Below are 26057 nucleotides of genomic sequence, written 5' to 3'. Positions count from 1 at the left end.
TGTCTCAAAAAAAAAAAAAAAAAGTTGAAAGAAAACCTTGCAAATTAAAGCTTCTTTCAGTTATATTTAACTTTAATTAAATTTGGATAGTCTTGCTGCCAAAAGTCAACAGCTCTTTTACTTTATAAAGCAGGTTCCTAGGTCAAAACCAGTACTTCACAATCTTAACCCTCTTCCTGCACTGAAAATCACCATACCATTCCTAACAGCAACACATGAGGTCTAAATTTCAGCCTTTTCAACTAGGGTTCTTCCAGGGAAAAAGCCCTAATATCCTGTGGCACCCATTTTCTGTAATGAATTTCTCTCCAATGCATCTAGAATGGTGCTAGTCATGTAACCATCCTTGGGAGAACTGAGAAAACAGTTACTGCAAACTCTTGAATGAAAAGCCAACCCAAACTTTATGTCCTAGTGGAAATGTCAGAGTTTACTTGTTCATACCTTTTCATCATTTATTTTGAGAGTTTTGGTTAGAAGTAACAACAGGAGACTTGTCCAGGCCTCCCGATGGCTTTCAGAATTCACGGTGATGAAATAGGCAAGAGCTTCACTGCAAACACTAGAAGAATTAGAGAGGTGAGGGCATATCGAACAATTGATTAACATCTCACATTCAGGGGAGAACTATTCATTCTTGTGCTATTTTTTAAATTCTTTTAACATGTTTTTTTAATTACTTTTTTTTTTGAGACAGGGTCTTGCTCTGCCACCCAAGCTGGAGTGCAGTGGTGTGACCATGATTCACTGTAGCCTTGACCTCCTCAGGCTCAAGCTGATCCTCCCACCTCGGCCTCCCAAGCAGCTAAGACTACATGCTTGCGCCACCACTCCTGGCTTTTTTGATTTTTAGGAGAGATGGGGTTTCACCATGTTGCTCAGGCTGGTCTTGAACTCCTGGGCTGAGCAATCTGCCTGCCTTGGTGTCCCAAAGTGCTGGGATTATAGATGTAAGCTTGAGCCTCTGAGCTCAGCCACTGCAGTAACCATTGAGCACCCACTCTGGCTGTGCTATCTGGGGCAAATCACTGAGCCTTAGTTTCTTCAGCTATAAAATGGAGATAAAAAATTGGCCGGGTGCAGTGGCTCATGCCTATAATCCCAGCACTCTGGGAGGCCAACGCAGGCAGATCACTTGAAGCCAGGAGTTCGAGACCAGTCTGGCCAATGTAGCAAAACCCCATCTCTACTAAAAATAGAAAAATTAGTTGGGAGTGGTGGTGCATATCTGTAATCCCAGCTACTCAGATGGCTGAGGCACGAGAATCGCTTGAACTCGGGAGTTGGAGGTTGCAGTAAACTGAGATCATACCACTGTACTCCACCCTGGGCGACAGAGTGAGACTGTCTCAAAAAAAAAAAAAAAGTTCAAACTCAAGGGGATGTTGTGAGGATTACATGAAATAAATACGTTAAGTGATAACTTGGCTCAGTCCTGGCACATGCCTAGGGCTGAGCTCAATCAACGTCTGTAGCATAGGAGCTTATTACTCACAATTATATAACTGCCTTTCTCTCCTCACAATCACATTTAATTGCTTTTTTTTAAAAAAAATCATGTTATGCCAAAAACTTGACATTTACATATCTCTTTTTTTTATTTTGAGACAGAGTCTTGCTCTTGTTGCCCAGGCTGGAGTGCAATGGCACAATCTTGGCTCTTTGCAACCTCCGCCTGCTAGGTTCAAGTGATTCTCCTGTCTCAGCCTCCCGAGTAACTGGGATTACAGGCACCCGCCACTACGCCTGGCTAATTTTTGTAATTTTAGTAGAGACAGGGCCATGTTGGCCAGGCTGGTCTGAAACTCCTGACCTTGTGATCCACCTGGCTTGGCCTCCCAAAGTGCTGAGATTACAGGAGTGAGCCACCGCGCCTGGCCTTACATATCTCCTTTATAGAAACTTTATAAGACTGTAGGTATTTCTCTTTTGGGCTTAAGTTGAAATAAGCCATTAGTGCCTCCTTTAGTTAATTAATTCTCTTTTCACTATATGACTTGTTATTTATTCTCATTGTAAGGTAACTGATAAGTGTAAAAAATTATAAAAGAAAAAATTATAAAGAAGAAAAAAGTTCCATCATTCTAAGGGATATATGACAATATTTTGGCAGATTTCCTTCCAGTTTTTTTTTTTTTCTGCTAAGATTTCAAAAGAAAAATTGCTCACCTGTAGTCCCAGCTACTCAGGAGGCTGAGGCAGGAAGAGCTCATAAGCCCAGGAGTTCAAGACCAGCCTGGGCAACATAGCGAGACCCTGACTCTAAAAAACAAGTAAAACGCCCCAATTGCTGAAAATTGCGAGTAAAAACACTTTTGCAGCTTCTTTTTGGGAGTAAAATTTATTGTATTATGAACAAGTTCGCACATTAAGTAAAATTATTTCTTAAAAATTTCACTTTTAGGCCAGGCGCAGTGGCTCACACCTGTAATCCCTGCACTTTGGGAGGCCAAGGTGGGGGGATCACGAGGTCAGGAGTTCAAGACCAGCCTGGCCAATATGGTGAAACCTCGTCTCTACTAAAAATACAAAAATTAGCCAGGTGTGATGGTGCACGCCTGTAGTCCCAGCTACTCGGGAGGCTGAAGCAGAAGAATCGCTTGTACCTGGGAGACGGAGGTTGCAGTGAGCCAAGATCACACCATTGCACTCCGGCCTGGGTGACAGAGCGAGACTCCATCTCAAAAAAAAAAAAAAAAAAATTCACTTTTAGGCCGGGCACGGTGGTTCATGCCTGTAATCCCAGCACTTTGGGAGGCCGAGGTGGGTGAATCACGAGGTCAAGAGAGTGAGACCATCCTGGCCAACATGGTGAAACCCCGTTTCTACTAAAAATATAAAAATTAGCTGGGTGTGGTGGCGCACGCCTGTAGTTCCAGCTACTCAGGAGGCTGGGGCAGGAGAATTGCTTGAAACCAGGAGGCGGAGGTTGCAGTAAGCCAAGACTGTGCCACTGCACTCCAGCCTGGGCAACAGAGCGAGACTCCATCTCAAAAAAAAAAAATTCACTTTTAATGGGGATATTTCATAATATCGTAATTTAGGACATATCATAACTTAGTTGAGCTGCTTAAAATTTTTTCTCCTGATAAATCTTCAGTGAATATTCTGTGTGTTATTCCTGGTTCCTATTTCTAAAATATTTTCTGAAGCAGATTCTGTAACAGTGGAATGACTGAGTCACAGAGAATGAACACTTTAGGGCTCCTGGTATCCCACCTACTTTCCAGAAAGATCATGCCATTGTACACTCCAACGAGCTATGCAGGAGAGTGCATTCTCACCACACATTTGCCAGCACTGTGTGTTACTGTTTTTAAACGTTACAGGAGAAAAAGAAAGCTCAGGCATCAGAATCCTGCTGATGCCCAGGAAGCTGGTTGGCAAAGACCTACTTTTCTGGCTGGGGCTTCCTCATCAGTATTCCACTCTCTCCCCATTGGTGCATTTCTGGATAATTTTGTAGGCACATCCTAGTTATATGATTTAAATTACATTCTTCTTGGAAAGACGGAATAATGGGATGTTATTGCTGACAACAGTTCTAGAGAGGACCTGGTCCCAAGAGGGATAGTAACCTGCCTAAGACCACAAGGCTCCAGCCAGAGTCAGGACTTCCATCTAGCCTGCTCACTGCTAGGAGCAGTTTTCACTGTCCATGTTTCTATGCGTAGCTCCCAGCACCCTTCAACTCCTGGGCTCAAGCAAGGACTTATCAGTGAAACAGATAAGGCTCTGCCCTCTTCAGGGCATTAAAAGTGAAGTGGGAGAGTCACCAAATAGAAAAAATAAAAAGGAAAATAATTTGTCAGAGTGTCAGCATATATTTTTCTCCCACTCTTTTCAATCCACAGTATTGCTGTGACACATTTTGTATATGGCAGATAGAAATCTAATCAGAAACTATTTTTCTTACGTTAAAAGTCTCTGCTGTATTTCTTCCCAGGAATCCCTGCGGTTCTCATCAACATACATTCGAAACAGGATCCTCAAACAACAGGCCAGGCTGCTGGTTTCTTGTTTTAGAAGATTGGGTTTAGACTTGCCCTTAAAACCTAGAGATCAGACATTCATATAATTAGTGCACATTTCTAAGATAATGCTGATAACTGTGTATGAACTAGAAATCTAGTTACTTCATGAAATATTGAAACATCTGTTTTTTTTTTTTTCTTTTCTTGATACCGTCTCGCTCTGTCACCTTGGCTGGAGTGCAGTGGCATGATCATAGCTCACTGCAGCCTCCAATTCTTGGGCTCAATGATCCTCCTGCCTCAGCCTCCTGAGTAGCCAGGACCATAGATGTGTGCCACCATGCCTGGCTTATTTATTTATTTATTTATTTATTTATTTATTTATTTATTTGATGGAGTTTCACTCTTGTTGCCCAGGCTGCAGTGCAATGGCGCGATCTCAGCTCACCACAACCTCCGCCTCCCAGGTTCAAGCGATTCTCCTGCCTCAGCCTCCTGATTAGCTGGGATTACAGGCGCCCACCACCACACCGGGCTAATTTTTGTATTTTTAGTAGAGACAGGGTTTGTCCATGTTGGTCAGGCTGGTCTCAAATTCCTGACCTCAGGTGATCTGCCTGCCTTGGCCTCCCAAAGTGCTGGGATTACGTGAGCCACCACGCCCAGCCAATTTTTTAGAGTTTGTACAGACAGGATTTTACTATGTAGCCCTGCCTGGTTTCAAATTCCTGGACTCAAGCAATCTTCCTGTCTTAGCTTTCCAAAGGGATGGGATTACAGAAATGAGCCACTGAGCCTGGCCTGAAACATTTTATATATATTCTTAATACAGATCGATTGTGATACCAAATGAAGGCAGTTACGACTCCCCAAAAGTCATCCTCTGTATAAGAACTTCATTTCTCTTTTTTTTTTTTTTTTTTTTTTGAGACGGAGTCTCGCTCTGTCACCCAGGCTGGAGTGCAGTGGCCGGATCTCAGCTCACTGCAAGCTCTGCCTCCCGGGTTTACGCCATTCTCCTGCCTCAGCCTCCCAAGTAGCTGGGACTATAGGCGCCCACCACCTCGCCCGGCTAGTTTTTTGTATTTTTTAGTAGAGAGGGAGTTTCACCGTGTTAGCCAGGATGGTCTCAATCTCCTGACCTCGTGATCCACCCGTCTCGGCCTCCCAAAGTGCTGGGATTACAGGCTTGAGCCACCGTGCCTGGCCTAGAACTTCATTTTTCAATGCCCTGTACTGTTCTCCATTTATTTATTGGTATTTTATTTTATTTTGAGACAGAGTCTCACTCTGTCACCCAGGCTGGAGTGCAGCATACAATCTAGGCTCACTGCAATCTCGACCTCCCAGGCTCAAGTTACCCTCCTGCCTCAGCCTCCTGCCTAGCTGGAACTACAAGTGCACGCCACCATGCCTCACTAATTTTTGTGTTTTTTTGTAGAGACGAGGTTTCGCCATGTTGTCTCAAACCCCTGACCTCAAGTGATCCACCCACCTCAGCCTTCCAAAGTGCTGGGATTACAGGTATGAACCACCTTGCCTGGCCTGCTCTCCATTTAGACTTTGCTTATTGGCTGGTGAAGCCATTGGTTTTGGCTTCTCAAATGTAACAGCTCTTAAGAATTCTAGGCTGGGCATGGCGGCTCACGCCTGTAATCCCAGCACTTTGGGAGGCCGAGGCGGGTGGATCACGAGGTCAAGAGAGCGAGACCATGTTGGCCAACATGGTGAAACCCCATCTCTACTAAAAATACAAAAATTAGTTGGGCATGGTAGCACGTGCCTGTAGTTCCAGCTACTCGGGAGGTTGGGGCAGGAGAACTGCTTGAACCCAGGAGGCAGAGGTTGCAGTGAGCCAAGATCGCGCCACTGCACTCCAGCCTGGTGACAGAGTGAGACTCTATCTCCCCCCCCCAAAAAATATAAATAAACAAAAAAATAAAAACACATTCTTAAAAACAAAGTAGTACCAATCAGCTTTAGAGATATGCAAACCACCCTCACCAGCAAAACCTTATTATAGGCAAAGACATAAAACAGCTGGATATTTTAAGGCTGTAGAGAAAAATGACATTCTTTAATTGTGGGTTAAAATAAATATTTGGGGACAAAAAGTAATGGTAACCAGGCCAGGTGCAGTAGCTCACGCCTATAATCCTAGAATTCTGGGAGGCTGAGATGGGTGGATTACTTGAGGTCAGGAGTTCAAGACCAGCCAGGCCAACATGCTGAAACCCTGTTTCTACTAAAAATATAAAAATTAGCTGGGCATGGTGGCATGTGCCTGTAAACCCAACTACTTGGAAGGCTGGGGCATGAGAATTGCTTGAACCTGGGAGGTACAGACTGCAGTGAGCCGAGACTGCACCACTGCACTCCAGCCTGAGCAACAGAGTAAGACTCTGTCTCAACAACAACAACAACAACAAGTAATGGTAACAATACAAAAATTATATAAAGCATCACTTGTATGCAAAGTTCAAAATAATGAGAATCCCACCAACACCCCGGAAAAAAATATTATTTACTTCCAGGGTTTATGTATTTACTTTTGGAGGTAGGAAAGTGAATAAACCCCTAAAAGGCTTGGAAAATTGATGAATGGTTTCTGTTTTTCTTAGACTACCACATTTTTTATGTCATATTTAACTTTTAATTTAATGTAAATTTTTTTTTTTTTCCTTGAGACAGGGTCTCCCCCTGCTGCCCAGGCTGCAGTGCAGTGTGCAATCTTGGCTCACTGCAACCTCCATCTCCTGGGCTCAAGTGATCCTCCCACCTCAGCCTCCTGAGTATGGTGTGCACCACAATGCCCAGCTAATTTTCATATACTTTTTTTGGGTAGAGATGGGGTTTTGCTATGTTGCCCAGGCTGGTCTTGAACTCCTGGGCTCAAATAATCCGCCTGCCTCAGCCTCCCAGAGTGCTGGGATTATAGGCGTGAGCCACCACACCCAGTCATAAAATTTCTTGACTTGTTAAATCAATTCAATTCTCCAACTTTCAATTTGTCTTTTTTTTTTTTTTGAGATGGACTCTTGCTCTGTTGCCCAGGCTGGAGTGCAGTGGCGTAATATTGGCTCACTGCAACCTCTGCCTCCCGGGTACAAGCGATTCTCCTGCCTCAGCCTCCCAAGTAGCTGGGATTACGGGTATGCACCACCATGCCTGGCTAATTTTTATATTTTTAGTAGAGATGAGGTTTCGCCATGTTGGCCAGGCTGGTCTCCAACTCCTGGCCTCAAGTGATCTGCCTGCCTCAGCCTCCCAAAGTGTTGGTATTACAGGTGTGAACCACCGCACCTGGCCTCAATTTGTCTTTTCATCAAATACGTACTGAGAATCTACCATGTACTGGGATGAAACCTATCCAATATTTCCCTTCTCTCTCCCTCAAGCATGAAAATATCTGTTAAGTTATTATAGCTATGTTTAAAATTTTGCGCATTTCCCAAACACTATAATGTTTTGGTATGGTGACCAGTGTGGCCATCTATTTTATCTGCTGTGTGGCCTTACCTGCTCGCCACAGGACAGTCCGCTGCTCATAATTGGAGTTGAAGGCCTTTGAGAATGAATGGGATTCCTGCAAACAGTCCAACAGCTTGAAGAGGTGCTGGGAAGACATGTACTTATACATGCCCTGATCCTCCGTCTCTATGTGGATATCTGCATCCAGCGTGTCTTGCTAGAGGACAGGACAGAGGATAGAAGAGCTAGTGAAGAAGATGGAATGCTCTGGCATTGTGATTGCAGACAATGGCAGTCATCCTCTCCCAAAGTCATCCTCTCTATAAGACACACTTTATTCCCCAACACCCTGAAACATTTCCATTTAGACTCTGCTCACGGGCTGGTGAAGGAACACACTGAGCTGTTCCATGATGCCAGGTTTGGCTGGCCAAAGTTTCAGTTTCATCAGTGCTGCCTCCATTGCATAAACAGGAGTGTGTGTGTCTCCAATTATTTCATTACAGGAATGCTTTTTTTGAGACAGTCTCTCTCTGCCACCCAGGCTGGAGTGCAGTGGCTCAATCTTGGCTCACTGCAACCTCTGCCTCCTGGGTTCAAGTGATTCTCCTGCTTCAGCCTCCTGAGTAGCTGGGATTACAGGTGCCTGCCACCACGCCTGGCTAATTTTTGTATTTTTAGTAGAGATGGGGTTTCACCATGTTGGTCAGACTGATCTCAAACTCAACCTTGTGATCTGCCTGCATCGGCCTCCCAAAGTGGTGGGATTACAAGTGTGAGCCACCGTGCCCGGCCCAGGAATGCATTTTTGAAACATGTATGAAATGCTAGGAAACTTTATTGAACAAGTTGACTAAAATTTAAAAATCAAAAAGGACACTCACTGCGGTTTATTTCCAGCAGTAATAAAATTTACATTATTTTTTGCTACTATTTAAAACATGACTTCCTCTATGAAAAAAAATCTTGATTTTGGCTACTCTTGAAACACTAGAAACTGTCACAGCTTAACCCACTTGGATGGTAACTGGGCGCTACAGCTGAGAGGTGGCAGGGGCTTTGACTGAGTTAGAGATTTCTGGTTTACCGCAGTCCCTACCCAGCCTGCCTCACTCGCTTTACTTACTCACTCTCACGGGATCTGCTAGCCCCTGAAGCACTGACATTTGTAACCCATGGTGTAGGATTACTGTCCAACTTTTGGACACTCAATTCTCTATGTTTTCAAGAATCTGATATGTAGGCTGGGCATGGTGGTGCATGCCTGCAATCCCAACACTTTGGGAGGCTGAGGTGGGCAGATCACTTGAGTCCAAGAGTTTGAGACCAGGCTGGGCAACATGGCAAAACCCCATCTCTACAAAAAAATGTAAAAAATTAACTAGGCATGGCAGCATGTGCCTGTAGTCCCAGCTACTTAAGAGGCTGAGATGGCAGAATCACCTGAGCCTGGGAGGTTGAAGCCCCAGTGACCTGTGATTGCACCACTGCACTCCAGCCTGGGTGACAGAGTGAGACTTTGTCTCACCAAAAAAACAAAACAACAACAACAACAACAAAAGAAGAATCTCATATGTAGAAAGTTGCATATACAAAACGAAAAATGAAATTTTTGAAGGAAAAACTGGGATCTTTATATATATTTTTCCTTCTCACTTATTTGTGATTAAACTCTATATCAATTATGGGGAATAGTTCCTGTGATAACTAACACTAGTGAGGTGGCATCTAAGCAGTGGTATGTTGATACACCCACTCTCTGGGGTATGGGGTATATACTTAAAAAAAATGAAGCCCTGATGTTTAGTCTTTGCTGTTTTTTTCTGATGTAAATAACTCCCATTAAGGCCAATTTTAAGCATCAACATGCCATCACTGAATGTGAGGTTGGAAAGAGATGAGCATAACGGGCTCTGGAAAGCCAGTATGAGCTGGCTCCTGCACAACACTACATCAAAGCAACCTCCCTATGGACAGGGATGCTCTTCCCGAGGCCTCCTGTTCTTACCTGGGCCGCAACCATGTGCTCTGCATCCTCCTTTTTGCTTGTTGCAGGGTAGAACACAATGTTGTCAATGGTCTGTATCAATTCCAACTGCACCACACACTTGATGAGGAGGCTGGCAAACAGTTTCTGATCTATGTTAGATGATAAAGATTAACCCTAATAATGATTCAGCCAATATTGAAGAAATATCCACTGAGCTCCTACTACGTACAAGGAGGGATTTATTTTTTTAAGACATGGGGTCTCACTATGTTGTCCAGGCTGATCTTGAACTCCTGGCTTCAAGTGATCCTCCCACTTCAGCCTCCCGAAGTGCTGGGATTACAGCATGAGCCAGTGCACCCAGTCAAGGCACAATTCTTTTGGTTTTTTTTTTTTTTTTTTTTTTGAGACGGAGTCTTGCTCTGTCGCCCAGGCTGGAGTGCAGTGGCCGGATCTCAGCTCACTGCAAGCTCCGCCTCCCGGGTTCACGCCATTCTCCTGCCTCAGCCTCCCAAGTAGCTGGGACTACAGGCGCCCGCCACCTCGCCTGGCTAGTTTTTTGTATTTTTTAGTAGAGACGGGGTTTCACCGTGTTAGCCAGGATGGTCTCGATCTCCTGACCTCGTGATCCGCCCGTCTCGGCCTCCCAAAGTGCTGGGATTACAGGCTTGAGCCACCGCGCCTGGCCTTAAGGCACAATTTTTAATGTTGTGGCACAGCAATGAATAAACTGGACCAAAAAAATCTCTGCTCCCATGGTGTTGACAGACAATAAATGAAATATTTTAAAGATAAGATATTGTATGTCAAATATTGATGACAGGTAGAGACAGGGATATAAAGTGTCAGGGTAGGATTGCAAGTTTAAGCAAACTAGTCAGGAAAATCTCTATGAAAATGTGATATCTGAGGCTGGGCGTGGTTGCTCACGCCTGTAATCTCAGCACTTTGGGAGGATGAGGCAGGCAGATCACAAGGTCAGGAGATCAAGACCATCCTGGATAACATGGTGAAACCCCATCTTTACTAAAAATACAAAAAAATTAGCCACGCGTGGTGGCAGGTGCCTGTAGTCCCAACCACTCGAGAGGCTGAGGCAGGAGAATGGTGTGAACCCGGGAGGCAGAGCTTGCAGCGAGCCGAGATCTCGCTACTGCACTCCAGCCTGGGTGATAGAGCAAGACTCTGTCCAAAAAAAAAAAAAAAAAAAAAAAAAGAAAAGAAAATGTGATGAGCAAAGACCTGAAGAAAGTGAGCTATGCAGGTTCTGTGTCCTCCAGCAAGTTTCTCTGCTACCCAGTGGGCTACTCCTAAAGACCACCATTGGACTATGCCCTAACCATAGGAAGTTTCAGGTTCCTGCAATAGCCAGCCTCTCTGAAGAGGCCAGAAGACTTTTAAATACAGATGGGATTTCCTCACGTTGCCCAGGCTGGTCTTGAACTCCTGCGCCACAACATCAAGCGGTCTGCCTGCCTCGGCCTCCCAAAGTGCTAGGTTTGCTGCTTTCTGCATTTTCTACTTCTGTATCCCTTAAGAGTAAGAGTGGTCTTTTGTTCCTTTTAGTGGTTAACAACTTTTGAGTAGTTATCAATTCTTTTTTTTTTTTTTTTTTTGAGACGGAGTCTCGCTCTGTCACCCAGGCTGGAATGCAGTAGCATGATCTCGGCTCACTGCAACCTCTGCCTCCTGTGTTCAAGCGATTCTCCTGCCTCAGCCTCCTGAGTAGCTAGTAGCTGGGATTACAGATGCGTGCCACCGTGTCAGCTAGTTTTTTGTAATTTTAGTAGAGAAGGGGTTTCGCCATCTTAGCCAGGCTGGTCTCAAACTCCTGACCTCAGGTAATCTGCCTGCCTCAGCCTCCCAAAGTGCTGGGATTATAGGCGTGAGCCACTGTGCCCGGCCTACAATTCTTTTTTTTTTTTTTTTGAGACAGAGTCTCGCTGTGTCGCCCAGGCTGGAGTGCAGTGGCACAATCTTGGCTCCTCCAGTTTCAAGTGATTCTCCTGCCTCAGCCTCCCAAGTAGCTGGGACTACAGGCGCCTGCCACCACACCTGGCTAATATTTTTTTTTTCTTTTGAGAGGGAGTCTCACTCTGTCGCCCAGGCTGGAGTGCAGTGGCGCAATCTCAGCTCATTGCAAGCTCCGCCTGCCGGGTTCACACCATTGTCCTGCCTCAGCCTCCCGAGTAGTTGGGACTACAGGCGCCCACCACCACACCCAGCTAATTTTTTTTTTATTTTTAGTAGAGACGGGGTTTCACCGTCTTAGCCAGGATGGTCTGGATCTCATGACCTCATGATCCACCCACCTCAGCCTCCCAAAGTGCTAGGATTACAGGCGTGAGCCACTGCGCCCGGCCCACATCCAGCTAACTTTTTTTGTACTTTTAGTAGAGATGGGGTTTCACTATGTTGGCCAGGCTGGTCTTGAACTCCTGACCTCATGATCTGCCTGCCTCAGCCTCCCAAAGTGTTAGGGTTGCAGGTGTGAGCCACCACGCCCAGCCCCAACAATTCTTTATATTGAATTTTCCCTGTTCAAATTAGCAGTGTGATTTCTGCTTACTGAGTAGACTAACTACATTCTTTTTGTGTTCTCAATCCCTGAGGGCCCAAGGGTGGCCCATGTCAAATACATCGTAAGTGTTCACTGGTTTGACTACAGGAACAGCAGAGATTTCCTTTCCCAACCTATTGTTATAAAATCAGAATGTTGAAAACATTAAATATTTCAATGATAGAAAACAAGGAGGTTGAGTCATCTTCAAGTTTTTAAAAGTGGTTATGAAATTATTTTTTCATTTCATTAAAAAAATTTTTTTTTTGTCATAGAGATGGCATCTCACTATGTTGGCCAGGCTGGTCTTGAAATCCTGGGCTCAAGCAATCCATTGGTCTTGGTCTCCCAAAGTGCTGGGATTATAGGTGTGAGCCACTGTATCTGGCCAGTTGTGAAATTATAAAAACATGTAACAATTCTTTTTTTTGAGACAGAGTTCCGCTCTAGTTGCCCAGGCTGGAGTACAATGGCACGACCTCGGCTCACCGCAACCTCCGTCTCCTGGTTTGAAGCAACTCTCCTGCCTCAGCCTCCCGAGTAGCTGGGATTACAGGCATGTGCCACCACGCTCGGCTAATTTTGTATTTTTAGTAGAGACAGGGTTTCTCCATGTTGGTCAGGCTGGTCTCCAACTCCCGACCTCAGGTGATCCACATGCCTTGGCATCCCAGAGTGCCGGGATTACAGGTGTGAGCCACCGCGCCCAGCCCAACATGTAACAATTCTCCATGTTGATATGTTTTATTTATTTATTTTTTAAATACAGTGGAGTTCCAGCAGATGTACATTCAACTTATGCCAAGTCAATTAAAGCATTTTGGACCAAAAATAAAAAGAAGGAAATGATAATAATAGTGCAAATATTTTGTCTGCCTGAGCTTACGGCTGAACTGGGAGACTGGGAGCAGTAAAGGCACTGTTCCCTGGGGAAATGGGAGGTGGCTTGAGTCCTAGGTACTTCTCAGAGTGTAGACACTCGCTGCACTGAGTGCTTCCTTTATTGAAAGAAATGTACACTTGGCCTCCACACAGAAACTACTTTATCTGGAGCTCCTGAAGAAAAAGAGGCTGGGCATGGTGGCTCATGCATGTAATCCCCACACTTTGGGAGGCCAAGGCAGGAGGATGGCTTGAGTCCAAGAATTCAAGACCAGCCTGGGCAACAAAGTGAGACTCCATCTCTAAAAAAATAAAATAATTAGCCGGGTGTGGTGACACACGCCTATAGTCCCAGCTACTCAGGAGACCGAGGCAGGAGGATTGCTTGAGCCCAGGAGTTCAAGGCTGCAATGAGCTATGATTGCACCAGTGTACTCCAGCTTGGGAGATAGAGTATGACCCTGTCTCCAAAAAAAGAAAAAGAAAAAGAAAAAGGAAAAGATATCATTCTATCACTGGGCATTGGAGAGAAGCTGGCTGCAGCAGTTAGCGAGAGACAGCAGGCCAGTCCCAACGTGGTACCTCTTTAATGAATTTCAAGGGTGACTACTTTTATTCCTTCTAAAGAAAATGGTGACCGCACACTGTCAATGTGCTGCTTCAGAAGTTAGCTTCAATGTTAACAGCTACAGCCTAGCATGTTGAGGACAGGGTGGGACTGCTATAAAGGCAAACAATGGGGCACACAACTTTCAAAGGACCAGAACAACCTTCACAAGTTCCCATTCCTCAGGCTGCCAAAATGTGTCTGAATCCCCACTCGACTACATGTTGTCAAGTTCTATCATCTGTCTAAGCCCCAGTTGCCTCAAATGTAAGATAATACCTCTTCAAAGGCTAGTATGAGAATTACATAAAACAATACACATGAAACACACAGTACAGTGCCTGGTACCTACAGCTGTTAAACTAATTTTTTTAAATGATAGTAAAACACACCATAAGCAACATTAAGAGACAATTTGGAAAAAATAATTAGAAACTTATATCAGAAAAAGGGTTTCTAGTACACAAGAGCTCCTCCAAACCAATAAAAAAGGGGCCAACAATCAACAGAAAATGAGCAACGATTATGGAGTTCATAGAGAAGAAAACAGAAGTGGTGCTTTAACGTATGAAAAACTACTCAATTTGACTCATAATTTGAAAATTCCAAGTTAAAATTAGTCCAAAGTTGTATTTCATCTAAAAAGATCATGTAAACAGCTACAAATTTAATAGATAGCAATGTGGAAATATTTAAAAATGGCAAATTCACTTATCCACTGACTCCAGTACATTTTTAGGAATTTATTACATAAATTCACAAATGACATACGTATTGGGTTATTCAATGCAGTATCGCTCCTAACAGCAAAAGATTAGAAATAATATAAATGTAGGTTAAGAGCAACTCAAGCAATAAAAGCATGTCTACAAACTGAAATAACAGACAACAGTATAAAAGAATGTGAAAGCTCCTTATGTATCGATTTTGAATGATCTCTAAAATATATCAACTGAAAAAAGAATAAGGCATACTATGCCATAATTTGTAAAAGGAGAAAATTCATATGTACTATGTATGTATGTGAATGTATATGTGTATGTACTTGCCTGCATGTGGATAACATGACTCTGGAAAGGTACAGAGAAACAGGTAACCTTGGCTGCTGCAGAGAACTGGCAGACTGACGCATAGGGCAGAAGGTGGCTTTTCATGTTTTTACCCTTTTGTGTCTTCTGAATATATGAATCACATAAACATGTTATTTATTTAAAACAAATTAAAAAGTGGCCTTACTTGCATATGGTCTGCCCTTCCAGCTGTCATCTGTTGGGTTAGAGAGCTGGCTCTGGCCTCTCTCAGAGGGATTTTTATCTATGCTGCTTAAAGACTGGCGGTCCAGATCCACATCCTAAACATAAACCAGAGGGAAACACAATGCTCACTTTTCTTCATCATAATTTGGGCAGAGACGTGCCTGTTTTAATATGGCTGGTCCAGCCTGTATTCAAGTGCCTTGCTTAGCTCAAAATAAAATTATACCACATGCTTAATGTAACATGCCTCACAGGCTGCAACGGAGAGATTAAGAATTTAAATTACTTCTCCTCCCAGTAAAATTTAATATTTTCCTATTCCAACCAAGAGGACATTTCTCTACATATTAGGATTTAACAATAAGAGTGACAAATTTTTTATGCGATCAAGTTCAAAGATAAATTACTAGTGCAGTAACTAGTTTTTTAAAAAGTTGACAGCAGGCCAGGCACGGTGGCTCATGCCTGTAATCCCGGAACTTTGGGAAGTCAAGGCAGGCGGATCACCTGAGGTCAGGAGTTCAAGACCAGCCTGGTCAACATGGTGAAACCCCATCTCTGCTAAAAATACAAAAATTAGCTGGGCGTGGTGGCGGGCACCTGGAATCCCAGCTACTTGGCAGGAGGCTGAGGCATGAGAATCGCTTGAACCCAGGAGGCAGAGGCTGCAGTGAGCTGAGACTGGGCAGCTGCACTCCAGCCTGGGGACAGAGAGACTGTCTCGACAAAAATAAAATAAAATAAAATAAATAAAAAACTTAACAGCAGAAGACAGTTGCTGTATCCCAAATGCTTTTTAAAATCTAATGGTCTTAGAGTCATTTAGGAATAAAAGTTAATAATTCAACTCCTCTCTGTAAACCAAAGTATTTAAAAGTGAGATTTGAATTAGAACTTCTTTATGTGGACTCACACAAAAAGTAAGAACTACCACTTCTTTGGTGAAGAGGAAAGCGCTATTAATTTAGGAGGGCAACAAACAAGCACAGTTACACCAAAGCACTGTTTACAATGTTGAAATCCTAGAACTAACCTGAGAGTCTGGTAAGGGAGAAGTAAAGAAATTATAATACTATGCAGCCACTGAAAAGGCTGCTCTTAAAGAATAGTTTAAAATATGGAAAAACGCTTACATGTTGTTATATGCTAAATGATCCCTCATTTCAAATGTGGCTGGCTTTCCTAGGCAGGCACAGTCACACAAAGCGGCAGCTAGAAATGTAAACTGCTTTTTACTTGGCGAGGTTACTTACTTGCTTAATGCTTTTCTGGACTTTCTAAAAAATATATTATGAACATATATTATTTTTAGATCTTATAACTTTTTTACTCACTTCCCATTAAAAAAAAGTACAAACTATACAGGCTTACTGATCTTTTACTAAGATAGAACAAAGAAAAGACAACCAAAGAAGAACCCCAAATCCTACCAAATGCTTTTCTGATGAATCTTCCTCCATTCCTACAGGTCTCCATGTCAGCAAACTTAAGAAAAAGAAACAGAAAAAAAATAATCAATGTGAAAGGCAATCAGGAGCTTTAAGACATCCAATGCACACGGAGATAAACGGGAACAACTGCATGAACACTTACACATGTGGGATGGTTGTTTTGAAAATATCCAACATACAGTTGCAGGTTTCATCCCAGACTTCAGGACTGAATTTCTCTCCATTGGATATTACTAAGTTTTCTAAGCAATTTGTACCTGATCGCGCCAACTGTTCGTTATCTGTAAAATAAAGCAGTATCTATCATTAAACTTCTACTGCTATTTTGATGCCAACCAGGTCTCAAATACTGTATATTGTGAGTTGGAGACAGCAACTGGTGAGTTTCTACGCCTTTCATTAATGAAGCCATGCTACAGACAGTATTAAAATTTTCATCAAAATTTTTTTGAAGAGATAAAATTGTTTATCATAGTTTTATTGCTAAAGAAAGAAGGTCAACATTTTGCTACTTTAAGTGGCTCATGTATGAAAAATGGTAATAGAAGAGAGAAAATACTAGACCAGGTTTTCAAAAATTTAGTCACTCATACACTACATTTCCAATTTTTGCCATTTGAACAATATCAAATATTTTGTCATTTATTTTAAAATTAAGTCACTTTTTCAAAAGTGTAACTAATTTGGCCTTGCCCTAAGCCAAAATTATCTACGGAATCCAGGTCTAATGTGCCAGCTGGGTATTTTTCCTGACAAACTCTAAAATAAACACACAACTACTCAAATGAAAAATGTCTCTTGATGAAGCTGTTGATCTTGACTGAAACAGTACATTTTAAAAACATTTTACTAGAGAAAATTTCAAACATACAAGAGTAAAAAGAACAGTATAATACATGAAGGTACATCTTGTAGAATGTAAAAATAACTATATCCCATCTTTAAGAAATGCTTTATGAACTGACTTGGGGGGGACTGTTTTTATATTGTAATTAAAACACACACATTTCACCAACTAAATTACACATTGTACTCCTTGGCACTACATCCATGCTTTTAAATATTGAAAAAACTAACCTCTCATTAAGGACTATGTAAGAAAAATGATGCCTAGAGGCTTAAAGAGTACCTTGTTTTACGCACCACTGCAATTGTGCAAATACATCAGAAAGAAGAACTTCATTCAAAGCTTCATAAAACTGGGTAAAAACATCACAAATAGCATAAAGTGCGTGATTGCAGGTTGTTGTCATCCACTCAGATTTCTGGGAAAACAAAAAGGTAACACTTAAAAGCTATTCTCCCTGCAGTGAGATAGGCACTCTTGTACTCCTGGGAAAACTGTTGTAGAAAGCAATTTGGTGATATGTATCAATAAGACATCTTAAAAATGTTAACACAATCATATGTACAGAGGATATACACAGAGATATTTATAAAATTATGGTAATGATGCCAAAAGTGGAAGCCAGAAGTGAAAAAAAAATGGATAGATTTGGTTACTTAAAAGCTAACTTTTCCAAAATGAAAAGAAAATAAAAATAATAAAGTGGGCAAATCATCTGCAACTCATGTAAGCATATGCTACATTATATATTTTAAAATGCATAAATCAATAGGAGAAAGATGAATAACCTAGTAGATGAGCTAAGAGTAATTCACAAAAGAAGAATTCATAAAAGGCAACTCTTAAGAACGATCAATCCTATGAGAGAAAATATGCCACCTCACTAGCAGTTTGAAACACTTTTTCAGTGTGATACATTTGGCTTATCAAATTAGCAATGACTAAAACAAATTAAAATGAGAAGACCTGGAACGAATATGGAGAAACAGAAACTCTCATGCATTGTTGACAGAAGTGTAAATGGCTACAGAGATATCTGCAGGTCAGCTTAGTGGTACATATCAAAAGGCTTAGTAATATGCAGGCCCCAAACCTGGCCACTTGTCTTTAAAGAGGAAAACACCACCACAAGTACAAGTGTAGCTGCAAAAAATGTTCATTTCAGTGCTGTCCAGAAAAACTGGAAGCAGCCTAAATGTTCATGAGCTGTGGAACATCCACAGCTAAGACTATTTTGTAGCCATTATTAAAACAACATTGTAGAAGAACGGCTGGGTGTGGTGGCTCACACCTGTAATCCCTGCACTTTGGAGGCTGAGGCGGGTGGATCACTTGAGGTCAGGAGTTTGAGACCAACATGGCCAACATGGTGAAATCCTGTCTCTACTTAAATTACAAAAATTAGCTGGGTATGGTGGCATGGGCCTGTAGTCCCAGCTACTTGGAAGGCTGAGGCAGGAGAATTGCTTAACTTAGGAGACGGAGGTTGCAGTGAGCTGAGATTGCACCACTGCGCTCCAGCCTGGGCAACAGAGCAAGACTCTGCCTCAAAAAAATGAAACAAAACAAAGGAACAAACAAACAAACCATTCTAGAAGAAAAGTTATGGCTATGGAAAAATACTCATGTATTAAGTTTAAGAAGTAGTTTACATATGTGTGTTGGAATTCTATTTTCATAGAAGAAAAAAGGTGGATCACAAATACATGTGTGGGTGGACACACAGATGAAAGTCTTAACAGTGGCTGCCTATGAAAAACTGCAACTGTGGGTGTTTACATTTTTCTTTCTTTTTGTCTGTGTTCTGTAGTTCTATTTGTTTTATAATGAGGAAAAACATATTTAAATTTAAAAAGATTAGAAAACTCCATCTATACTATGACCTCAACCATATTTATTTATTTAAGAGATTGGGTCTCACTATGTTGCCTAAGTTGGTCTCAAACTCCTGGCCTCAAGTAATCCTCCCACCTCACCTTCCCAAAATGCTGGGATTATAGGCATGAGTCACTGTGCCTGGCCTCTGAACCATATTTAAACCATGCAGAAGACTGAGAAAAATTTGCAAAAACATTAACTCTAATTTCGGATGGTAAAAGGAATAATTTTTTTGTATTTGCCTAATATTCCATATTAAGCATATGTCACTTTTATGTTGGGGTGAGGGAAGGAATGCTGTTCCCAAAAGAAATAAAAAAGATACTTTTCCATCTAAAAATCTTGAGCCTAGAATACCCTTTCGTTATCCCTGAACCTCTAAGGGACCAAATAAAAACACCTACAGGCATCAAACATCCTTTTAAAAAAAAAGGCCTAATATTCAACATCATCTCCAAATGCAACTTCATTAAAAACCCTTAAGGGAGCAGAGACATTCCACTTTCTGACTGCTCAGAGGTTGATATGAACAAAACAACTACAGTGACCAGTCAGCAGCCCTGCTGAACTGGAAGGTGCAATGCCTGAGGGCCAAGCAGCAGGCCACAGAGATGTGTTTCCTCTCATTCTTCTGAACGTGGAGAAGAGTCACTCAGGACTAGCTGATATTGGTAGGAGAGTATCAGAAAGGTGTTTCCATTTTTAAAACCTTAAGTTGCTCAGTATTTAAGAACTCTGGGTAGACGATGACGCAGCCCCTACAGGCAAATATAGGCCAGAAAGGCTTTCCTCTCCATTATACCCAGGGCAGTGCTGTAGTTTTCACCCACCTCTGACTGTTGCTCAGGGAGTTTCATATTGTCAAAAATCCGAAATACAATTCTGAACAGGTCTTGCCACCAGTGTTTTTCAAAGGTGTGGCCATAGCTCTTCATGATCTCAAACATGACTGTGAGTCCCCTGGAAGAAACAAAGTCAGGCACAGAAGAAAGAATAGTGGAGAAGAGAACAACAGAGAAAAGAGTGGGGTCAGGTAAGCAAGTAAATGAGGTTCATTTCAGTGATGTAAGGGGCCACCACACGGGAACATGGTTACCTTGTTCGTACATCTAACTTGCATCTATTAATGATGCAGGAGAGTTCGAATAAGATGGGGAACCAGCCTCGGACCCAGACTCTGTCACCAGGAGCTACATTCATGTCATCACTTGTGTATTCTTGTAGCACCTATGATGAAAATCACATCTCAGGTGTAAACTAATCATGCAAAAGGAAGGAACTGAAAGGGAACTATATACCAATTAAGGCCCCACACATTTTTCTCTCCCAAAAATCTCCATTCAGCAAGGGTACAGTGGGAACAGACTGCACAAAGACATTATCTGTGCCAAAGGGCATATGAGCAGCTTCCCAGTACAAACCTATGGACCTCTGCGGGTTTTAGAACAAGTTGAAGGGGGCAGATCACAAGAGTCCTGGGGGTGGGAGGTATTATACTAAGAAGAGCTCTAAAGGTCAAATGGTATTGACAAAATATCCAGGATAATTCATTATCTTAGGTCTTTCTGGAATGTTACTGTAATACATATTACTTAAAATAACATCCGCAGCTACTATTGACTGAGTGCTTGCTATGGGCCAAGCACTGTTAAAAGTTCTTTTCATGGATTAACAATTCTCACAAGGATTCCAAGTGGCAGGTAGAAACAATGGTCCTGGGTTATAGATGAATTAAATGAGGCATTAAGAGCTTCAGTAAGCTGCTCAAGGTCATGCAGCTAGGACCTGGCAGTCTCTACAGTCTGCATGTATAGCCCTACTCTCTGCTCTATTTCTGGGATTTTGACTCCTCTGCTCTGTAACCACTCTTGAAGTGGTACTGAAAGTTCTTTAGCAACTCTTGTTATCTAATGTTAGGCAATTTCTTTCTGTGCTTTGGTTAACTCTCCTGTACAATGGGATATAATTACGTCTCATAGGTCTGACGTGGGGACTAAATGAATCAACATACAGAAAATATATCTAGAATGGTGCCCAACAAGTACTAAGTGCTCAACCAACATTGGCTCCCATTATCATCACATCTTAGTGAGCTGTTGTAAGGGATGAGACATCTCACCTTAGAGGTTTATAGCTCTTTCTGTAAAGGATACTGAAGTAGAGATCTACACAGGATATCATAGTTTAGACGGACTTGTTTTCAGCCTATTTCAGTGTTTTGGGACTCTGTCATTTAAACCAAATAGGCCTCTTTAGAAAGATAAGACACATCACAAAAAACCCCATGATTTTCAGGAGAAAACAAAAGGTGATTTTTAAATATGATTTCTCAGGCACATTACAAAGACATAATGCCATTTCCTAAAAGGGAGGTTTGTTTTCTTTCAAATAGAAAGGTCTAGCTTCTTGAGCTTTGCCAAAATACAAAAGCTAAAATACAAGTAACTTTTGCAAAAACAATTTGTAGAATACCATAGGTTCAGTATGAATAAAATACAGAATTTCACATGTAACAGATAATGAAAAGGCCTAACTCCCTGCCATGGCAGCATTTTGAAATAAACGCCTAATTTAGGGCAAACATACATTTCTAAAAGAGCAGCTGGAAAGCTCTTTGTTAGGAGCAAGAATTTCTGCTTCATGACCTTTTCCCTTCACTGCCCATCTAAGTAAGGTGGGGAAAAACGAACCCGAGGCCTCTCAGAGACGTATTTGCCACAGAAGCGGATGAGCCGAATCGCTTCCATGCTTGTGTCAGGGAAAGCGGCGTTGCAGGCGAACTCTGATAAGCACTTCACAGCATCCTGAAAGGAATCGATGGCTGCAGGAAAATGGTGCTGGAAAATAGTTGCTGGGGGAACACAAGGCACATTTATCATAAGATCAGGATTTAGAAATGAGGATGAAAACATGCACGTGCGCACAAACACATACACACATATATCAGAGATAACTGTGAAAATCTAAGGAAAGCATGTCAGTATCTTTGGAAGACAGTTTTTCTTATTAAATTACTCACTGGGTACAGCTTGGGCTAGACAATCTTTCTGAGCTCAAGCAATGATGTAAAGGCCCAAATACCCATTCATTCAACATTTATTGAATGCCAACTATGTGCAAAGATGAGTCGATGCCTACAAATTTCCATAGAAATGAAGTAAACATCACGTTACATGCTTGCAGGCAGAACCCAGGACTCCTGGTCAGTCCAGAGGAGGGGGACACTGCACTAACGCTGGGCTGGACTGCCCGACTGCAAGTCCTGGTTCTACTACATCCAAACTGTGTGTCCTCAGGCAAGTTCTTATATTTATTTTTCTGTGCCTCAATTTCCTCTTTAGTAACATGGGGGAAATAATGGGATAGTCTGTTCTCACTATTCATGAGAGTTACATTCTATAAAGTTGCCATAAACACTGAATTCAAGAATAGTGAACCATGGCTCTTAGGGAAAATACGGAGATAGGCAGCTAGATGCCTGCAAGTCTCTGGTCAGAACATTTTCATCAGCTGATCAAGACATAACCTTGTTGTATGTGTGTTCCTGATGAAAAGACTCCTTATTTAATAGATACTGTTGATTCATTAACACTGAACTCACAGCCAATAGCACTGTAACTCATTCTTGAAGGAAGCTCATCTAACACACATATTTTTTCCATAAGACACATCACAGTCTTTCTGCACGTAGAACACTACCCAGCATTCAGCACTATGCTTGGGCGACATTTTAAACAGTGAAATAAATCACCAACAAAAAGCACAAAAATGTAAAAAAACATGGCACTCGATAGACCACAGAAAGCACACTTGTTTATGTCATGGCAGCTCAAACAAGAAGGCAGGGCACCACCTTCTTCCACCACAACGGGGAATGTGCGCCTTGGGTGACTCAAGTTTTTGCTGTTCTGTGCATGCACATGTTGGCAAATGACCACAAAAGCACCATGAGTACTGGTTGTGGCATTATTAATGTATATACATTTTAGTGAGTACATACACGGAATCCACCAATAATGAGGACTGACTGTACTTCTTTTATAGTCATTAGAGTGGCCTTGGGATTGATTTGACTTTCAAATTTCATCTGGCTTGAAATAACATTCACGTTTATCTGCTGGACCCAAACTGACTGATAACAGTAAAGGCCATTTAGAGAAGGCAAGGAGAAAGTCAAAACGAGTTAAAATGAGGATTAATACTCATCAAGTGCTTATAACACTGCCTGGCCCATTACTATATCACAGTAGAGCCAAGGTAGGGAAGCCCCTGTAGGCAGTAAAATAGACAGCAAGTAAGTGACACCCTTCTAGACGTGCAGGTGGGACATCAGTAGGGAGGGAACAGAGCCACTTACTGACAATGTGGCAAGTGGTCTGGAAGGCCAGCTCCACAATGTTCCCGTCATGATCAGAGGCTGCCTGGTGGAACACGGCAAAGATGTTCTTCCAGCCTGAACGGATGTTGGCTGCCTGGGAGTTCACCATCTGGGCGATGCAGCGGATCACCATGTCCCGGATGGTGGGAGACCTGAGGAAGGAATGGGATGGCCATATCATCTGTACTTTGGAGAATGGGAAGAGAAATGAACATAGCTCATCCCTTAGAAGCAGCACTTAAACATTTCTTATAGCACATAGCAATTCACATTTGGGCTCTGCCCCATTTCCTCTGACTTTCATTCCAAACCTAGCATGCTGCATAGAGCTACAACCACCATCCTGCAATCACGAAACAATAAACTCAAGGTTGAAAAGCTGACCCTCTGAATGGAAGAACAAAAGGAAAAAGCCTGGGTCTCAAATAGTCCCTATCCAGGCCATGGAACCAAAGTTGAATGCTTGCCTCTGACTTCTTTCCTGTTACGAAAACAATAAATAGCCTTGAGGTTTAAGTCACTGTTGGTCAGTTTTTCTGGCCAAAAACATTTCAAATAATATAATTCTGCAACCTAGAGATAATCATTACTAAATTCTTGTGTGTATCTTCTTAGATTTTGGGGCAGGGATATACCTATCGATAAACGCATGTATGTGGACTGGAGCATACATATATAATTTAAGGTGCAATGTTTGCCTAAATTACTATAAAGCAAAACTTGAAGATAGAGAAAATGGCTGATTTTCTGGAACAGCTGCAATTGTCTCACAACCTGTTAAGACATACGATTATGGAGGAACCTTATTATCTCACAAACAGCAAGAAGGAAAGCTATATAAGCCTATAACTTCAATAGTACTAGTTTTAAAAATCAGTACAGTAGCCTTGGGATTGCAGGTTTGACTTTCGATTTTTTTTTTTTTTTTGAAACAAGGTCTTACTCTGTTGCCCAGGCTGGAATGCAGTAGAGCGACCTCGACTCTACAACCTCTGTCTCCCAGGCTCATGACTTTCAAATTTTATCTGGCTTAGAATGACATTCATGTTTGTCTTCCAGGCTCACACTAACCAATAATAGGAAAGGCCATTTAGAGAAGGCAAGGAGAAAGTCAAAACAGTTAAAAATTAGCTGAAAGTTCACAAAGTAAACATGTCACCTGCAGATAACAAAGGACTGACTACACAACATAAGTAACTTCCATATATAATAAAAATGAATTCATGGTTGTCTCTCCATGGAGAATAAAGCAACTTTTTGACAAAACTATATTTATTATGTTTTTTGCCTGATTGTTAAAAGTAAGATAGGATGACAGTAAAAGTTTTGGAAAACGCAGAAAAAGGATGATAAAAAAAATTTGCCTGGGTGCGGTGGTTCACACCTGTAATCCCAGCACTTTGGGAGGCTGAAGCAGGTGGATCACTTGAGGTCAGAAGTTCAATACCAGCCTTGCCAACCATGGTGAAACCCCGTCTCTAATAAAAATACAAAAATTAGCCGGACATAGCAGTGCACGCCTATAATCCCAGCTTCTTGGGAGGCTGAGGGAGGAAAATAGCTTGAACCTGAGAGGCAGATATTGTAGTGAGCCGAGATTGCACCACTGCACTCCAGCCTGGGCAACACGGCAAGACATCTCAAAAAAAAAATCCTTTACATGATATATGGTATTTCATATGGAGAGATACATTTAACTATCCCTATGATACTGTCTGTCCAATTCTACAACCTGTCCTTTTCTCTAAACTGTTATTAGTAATTTCCCACATTATAAACATTATGAACTTTTTTTTTTTTTTGAGATGGAGTTTCTCTCATCATCCAGGCTGGAGTGCAGTGGCGTGATCTTGGCTTACTGTAACCTCCACCTCCCACATTCAAGTGATTCTCTTGCCTCAGCCTCCTGAGTAGCTGGGATTACAGGCATGCACCACCACGCCCGGCTAATTTTTGTATTTTTAGTAGAGACGGGGTTTCACCATGTTGGCCAGGCTGATCTCGAATTCCTGACTTCAGGTGATCCACCTGCCTCGGCCTCCCAAAGTACTGGGATTACAGGTGTGAGCCACCTCACCCGGCCAAACATTGTGAACATTTTTAAGAGTGAAACGATATCCCATGTTGTGCCTGTACCAACATTTACTTTAACACTTGTTTATTTAGATAGTTTCTGCTTTTTTCTAGAAAACTATTTTCTGTGTGGAATTACTGAGTCAAAGGGGCACAAAAATATCAGGATTCTTGATACATATCACCAAAATGCTTTTGGAAATGTTACAGTAAGTTACAGTTCCACTGATAGTATCTGAGAGTGCCCGACAACATGTGATTCTAAACTCACCCTGCCCCTTTTCAAATGGGAATAGGACAGGCAGGGAAGGCCTGGAGTTAGGAGATGAGGGCTTCCATGCAATCAGGCTTGCACACGTGGCTTGGCCATGTGAGGACTCGGTCTCCTCAGGCGCTCTCAATGGTGCTCCCAAAGGCAGGAAAATACTTTTGTGTATTTGCTAAAGGGTGATGCCAGACTCTGGGTTTAATTTTGGTTCTCTTAAAATGAGCAATAAAGCAGACATACAGACACCAGAAGAGAGACACATCAAGGAAACTTTTCTGGTGCCCTTTTATTCACTACCCTAACAGCCTGCTCTGGCATCCAGCTTGGGAGCTTCCATTTTCTTTAAAAAAAAAAAAAAAAAAAAAAAAAAGACCAGATGTGGTGGCTCACGCCTATAATCCCAGCACTTTGGGAGGCCGAGG

At 42.1% G+C, this 26057-nt stretch overlaps 1 protein-coding gene across 2 annotated transcripts in view; it reads right to left on the bottom strand.

The window, feature by feature from the left end:
* ARFGEF2 (ADP ribosylation factor guanine nucleotide exchange factor 2) overlaps positions 1 to 26057 on the bottom strand; it is a 113221-nt gene that overhangs the window by 4061 nt on the left and 83103 nt on the right. For both annotated transcript variants that reach the window (XM_003904638.5, XM_009215954.4), the window contains exons 27-38: positions 23274 to 23446; positions 21607 to 21767; positions 20013 to 20143; positions 19747 to 19876; positions 17321 to 17456; positions 16334 to 16472; positions 16171 to 16225; positions 14721 to 14835; positions 9454 to 9584; positions 7494 to 7662; positions 3917 to 4055; positions 445 to 562 (exon numbers count right to left, since the gene is read on the bottom strand). In XM_003904638.5, coding sequence (XP_003904687.1) covers positions 445 to 562; positions 3917 to 4055; positions 7494 to 7662; positions 9454 to 9584; positions 14721 to 14835; positions 16171 to 16225; positions 16334 to 16472; positions 17321 to 17456; positions 19747 to 19876; positions 20013 to 20143; positions 21607 to 21767; positions 23274 to 23446 — 1597 coding nt within the window. The remainder of the gene's footprint in view (positions 1 to 444; positions 563 to 3916; positions 4056 to 7493; positions 7663 to 9453; positions 9585 to 14720; positions 14836 to 16170; positions 16226 to 16333; positions 16473 to 17320; positions 17457 to 19746; positions 19877 to 20012; positions 20144 to 21606; positions 21768 to 23273; positions 23447 to 26057) is intronic.

The sequence above is a fragment of the Papio anubis genome, chromosome 16 (assembly GCF_008728515.1).
Source record: "Papio anubis isolate 15944 chromosome 16, Panubis1.0, whole genome shotgun sequence".
Classification (NCBI taxonomy): domain Eukaryota; kingdom Metazoa; phylum Chordata; class Mammalia; order Primates; family Cercopithecidae; genus Papio; species Papio anubis.
This window is presented reverse-complemented; position numbering and strand designations above follow the sequence as displayed.